The sequence below is a fragment of the Malania oleifera genome, chromosome 3, assembly GCF_029873635.1.
Source record: "Malania oleifera isolate guangnan ecotype guangnan chromosome 3, ASM2987363v1, whole genome shotgun sequence".
NCBI lineage: Eukaryota > Viridiplantae > Streptophyta > Magnoliopsida > Santalales > Ximeniaceae > Malania > Malania oleifera.
The window spans coordinates 34,867,624-34,872,689 of record NC_080419.1 but is presented as its reverse complement, the minus strand read 5'-3'; the positions used below and the strand labels follow the sequence as shown (position 1 = coordinate 34,872,689).

The 5,066-nt window shown below is 39.3% G+C and overlaps 1 protein-coding gene across 1 annotated transcript; it reads right to left on the bottom strand.

The window, feature by feature from the left end:
- Positions 1-773: 773 nt before the first annotated feature.
- LOC131151267 (uncharacterized) lies at positions 774-1,771 on the bottom strand. Its single transcript, XM_058102521.1, has 2 exons — positions 1,619-1,771; positions 774-1,001 (listed from the first exon to the last, which is right to left on the bottom strand). Exons 1-2 carry the CDS (start codon positions 1,757-1,759, stop codon positions 774-776), a joined length of 369 nt encoding a protein of 122 aa, XP_057958504.1. The 5' UTR covers positions 1,760-1,771.
- Between the last annotated feature and the right edge of the window lie 3,295 nt (positions 1,772-5,066).

Below are 5,066 nucleotides of genomic sequence, written 5' to 3'. Positions count from 1 at the left end.
TAAAAACAATTGAAAATCAATCATACAAATAGAAAATAGTCGTTTTAAGCAAATTTATTGTCATAATTTACTTTGCCTTTGTACAAATACAAAAACCAAAAAACAAAAAGATAAAAATGAAAGTCTTTTTAATATTGTGGGACTAACACTGTCACCAGTGCCTATGAAAGCAATCTTTTTGATTTGCAAACAATAACTCTCTTTTTATATATCTAAAAATAAAAATGTTAAATCATTTATCCAGGCACTTGAAATAATTTTGTGGGTATGCATTTACTTTTATTAGCACTTCAAAAATTACCAAGGACACACTACAATTATTTATAGGAGCATTAAATGACTATTTTGACTTTTTGACTTTTACTTTTGTTCCTTGATTTCACTCTACCAGGGAAAAGTAAAGAAAAAAAAAAAACAGAGAGACAAATTTGTCATTTTATTATGTGTGGAAAAAAGGAATAGTGTCATTGGATTTACATTAATAATTCCACAAGCTTTTAATTTGATCAAGTTTTATAAAAATAGGCTATGAAATACTTGCGAGCCCACAAAATTGTAACAAATTTGTCAAGAAAAGAATGATGGAGTGCCAATGGGGTTTTCTTTTTTGAGTGCCAATATTATTTCCCTATATTTATATATTCAGTATTTACAATTGAGAGAGAGAGAGAGAGAGAGAGTTAGTTTCATTGTGAACATATATTAATTTGAAGGGCATTTAAGCAGTGTCTTGCCAGTAAGCGGCTGATAGAATAGCTTCTGAAAGAGCTTAACTAAGCAATAGTAGTAGGTGGGTATTTAACAGCATTCTTGAGAAGCTTTTTGGAGGCAGCATCAGCAAGATCAATGGCACACATATCAGCCAGCCTTACGAGATACAGCAGCACATCAGACAGCTCCTCTCCCAGATGCTCCTTCTCTGCTTCCTCCCAGTCCGGTAACCCTCTCTCCACCTCCCCTCTCCATTGGAATATCTCTGATAACTCCCCCACTTCTCCGACCTACGTATTCATCCCGCATCCACATCCGTCCATCAAAACAAAAATATTTATTAATTTTATGCTGCATGCATATCTAAAACTTAATTATTTGATGCCATCCATGTATATCCTATATGGATGATGATGTATTATTAGCATTATATGGCATGCGTGATATTATATCAATACATTAATTTTGAGAATGAATGTTCTTTTAGAGTATCAAGAAGAAGAAAGAGGTCGATGATGACAACAAATTAAGAAAATTGCAAACGAAAAAAGAAAGGCTTTGCAGTAATATGATAAGGAAAAAGGCTTCAGCACTCGAAAGATGGGGTTTTCTGTTAAAGCTGGAGTCTTGATCGTATATTAGTAAACATTCAAATATTACTTCATAGAAGAAAAATGTTGCATTTAATTTTCATGGCAGGAAGATGAACTGTCACCAGAAACAAATTAATGCATATGAACATGCATGCAGCAAACTTTGGTATATATGGTTAAAAATTAAAGAAGATGATGACTAAATTAAAACTCTGAGATGTCAAAATGATGATGCCAGTATTAATATAGGAAATTAATTAATTATAATTTGTAGGAGGCAGACTAGGGGGCATATGTGTATAAAATTTAGTTACCATAGCAAGGAGCAAATTCCTGGGACTATGGTACCTCTCCCAGTCTCTAGCCATGGCAAATTCCTCAAGCTTCCTTGACAGCTCCTTCAGACTAACATCCATTACTTTTCCCCCTCCTGCTATCTCCTTCCCCTCTCCCATCTCTTGGTTAGTTATGTGCTAGCCTAGCTAAACACATGCACACAGCTGAGAGGAGATCTCCTCTAGCTTTATAGCCAAGATTTTTTCTTTCCAGAGTACGTGTTGTTTCTTTTGCGCGCAGTATAGCAGAACTGCAAAAAAAGGAAGTATGAAAAGGGCGGGGATCAAACTTGAAAGTGGGCTAAGATGCCTTTGCATTATATTATACATGAGATTCCTTACACCCCCCACCACACAAAATGGTACTCTCCACAGACTCCACAACCTGAAATTAATGAAAGAATATTCTACTCTTTTTATTATTTTATTTCATTTTTATGCCATGGCTCATGTTTTATCTTCTCTTAAAAAGAAATGCATAGAAGATTGTGCTATAACCAGTGCAGTTGCACCATTTCGGCTGCCAAATTTCCATTCCCGGCCAGTTGCAAAATCTCAGTGACATGAGATGACATTTGTCGCTTTGGAGAGTAAGCAGATGAGATAAGAATAAAGACAACGTGATGATATAGACCGAAAGGCAAAACATCTGATGTGCAGAGAACTCTTATCTCCTTCCTAAAAGGGTTGTATTCTTTTAATCTGAACCGGTAATTAATTTTGTTCTTCTAGCATTTGCAGTTTGATAGAAAAAAAGGAAGAGCAGGAGAAAATACAGCAAAGAAGATAAATCGAAATATTATTGTATTCCTTTTTTCATGCATGAACAGCCATCGCACACCAGTATATATACTGGGCAGCAAGCCAGAAATATTCGCTGGCAACAAACTAACAGAAGAGGAGAATAAAAAAGAAACAGAAAATATTCTTTTGAAACATAAAACAATATTCTCAAGCGGGAGATGGTTGGGTATTGCTGATACGCCCCTGCGAGCCTAGCAGGTCTAGAAGAATAGTGAGGCTCGATCTGAGAGAAGCAAATCTGGAAGATGATAAGGGCTTTGTGAAAATATCAGCTAGCTGTGTTGGGAATAAGGAACAAATTCCCGAAACCTGTGAGAAACAAAATAAAGAAAAAATAACGCCAAAGAAAATCAATCTCACGCACAAGACAATATTTACGTGGTTCGGTAATTTTGCCTACGTCCACGGAGTTGTAGGGATTTCAATATTATCAGAAAGAAAACACAAAAAGTGCGGCGATATAATGCTCTCCCTCTCGCTCTCTCGCAGGTACAACCACGCCAACCCTAATCACTCGAAAGCAATCCCTTTTATATGTTGGGCCTAGGGTTCCGTTCCGAATGGGCTCCAAAAATTTTTCCCGGGGGCAACGCTCACAAGTACAAGCAGTACTCAAATAAATAGGGGTCGAGGTGGCACCCAAATTAAAACACAACTGGGCTCCACAAAAGCCCAACAAGCTGATCCTCGCTTGAGAGAAATGAAACCTGAAGGGCTTTGGCCTGAATCCGATCACGTACAAAGTGATGGTCAACATCTACATGTTTGGTGTGAGAATGCATCACAGGATTCATAGAGAGGTAAGTCGCTCCCAAGTTATGACAATAAAGTGTTGGAGGTGAGGATGAGAAAATACCCAATTCAGATAAGAGAGATTGTAACCACAATAATTCACAAGTTCCATGAGCAAAAGCCTTGTATTTTGCCTCTGTACTGGACCTAGCTATAGTAGATTGCTTCTTTGAGCTCTATGACACTAAGTTGCGTCCATAAAAGACACAATAACTGCCAGTTGACTTTCTGTCATCTGGACACCCTGCCCAATCGACATCGGTGTAGGTAGCCAAAGATGAGGGTGTATAAGATTGCAGAAGTAAGCCATAATGAAAAGTATGCTTGAAATAGCGTAAAATGCGCTTAACACTCTGCCAATGAGATACACATCGAGCATGCATGTATTGACAAACATGATTGACAGAAAATGCGAGGTCTGGCTTGGTGAAGAGTAAGTATTGCAAACTGCCCACTACAGAACGATATAACGTAGAATCAGGTACATGAGTGGAGTCAAAAGCAGATAACTTTGTGGATGAAGACATATGGGTGCTGACCGGCTTGCAGTTAAGCATGTTCGTCTTTTTGAGCAAAATATCGTCAACATAGACAAGGAAGTACACAGTTACTGATTGATGATGATAAATAAATAAATAAATAGGCATCTAATTTTGAATAGTAAACCCCAATTCTAGCAAACGAGAGCTGAGTCGTGCATACCAGGCACAGGGAGCTTGTTTGAGACCATATAGAGCCCGATTGAGTTTACAGACATAGTGAGGTAATTGAGGATGTATGAACCTAGGCGGTTGAGTCATAAAGACGTGCTCATCAAGAATACCATGTAAAAAAGCATTTTGAACGTCCAACTGATGAATCAGCCAACCAGATGAAACAGCGATTGAGAGAACCAACCTAATAGTAGTAGGTTTGACTACAGGACTATATGTTTCAGTGTAATCAAAACCTGCAAGCTGACTGTAACCTTTAGCAACCAGGCGTGCCTTACGTCGCTCGATGGAACCATTGGATAGATGCTTAGTCTTAAAGATCCATCGACATCCAACAACATTCTGATTGGAGGAAGGAGGAACCAGTGACTAGGTATTGGTGGACATGAGTGCATCAAACTCTAGCTGCATAGCTTGCCGCCATTCAGGAAACCGGAGGCTTGAGTAACAGAGGTTGGCTCCTTTGGAATAGCAACCAAAGAGGTATGGCCGCGAGGCGGAGGCTATAAAACGGTGCCATCAGTTCGGAGTTTAGGGCAAAACTTGTTGAATTTGGCTCTAGTTTACATAGGATATATCGATGAGGAGGGGATTGTAGGGCAGGAAAGAGAAGTAGGTGGTGAGAAGGATGATGACGAAGGGGGATCGAGAGACGCCCTAGAAACTGGAGTGGATGGGCTAGACTGAAGAGAGGGGTCGGGTACAACAGAGGGAATTTGGGCTTAGGAGCCAAGAGAGGGAGAGTGGGTTGGAGGCCAAGTGGCAGTAGGGGAGATAGGTGGGCTGGGTTGAGAGGATGAGTGGGTAGAGAACAAAGAGTCAATGGGCTGAAGCATAGAAATGGGGAGAAAGGAAACATGATATGGGTTGGGTTGGACCGTGGATTGCGAAAAGTCAACTGAGTGGGAAGTAGAGAATGGGAAAATATTTTCATCAAACAGAACATCCCGGGAGATGTACATGCCGACAATAGGAACATGAAAACACAGATAGCCACGATGAGAAGAGCTATATCCAAGAAAGACACATGGAAGAGATCTGAAGCTTATTTTGTGATTATTATATGGCCTCAAATTAGGCCAGCATTGGCAACCGAAATTTTTTAAAAACGTGTAATC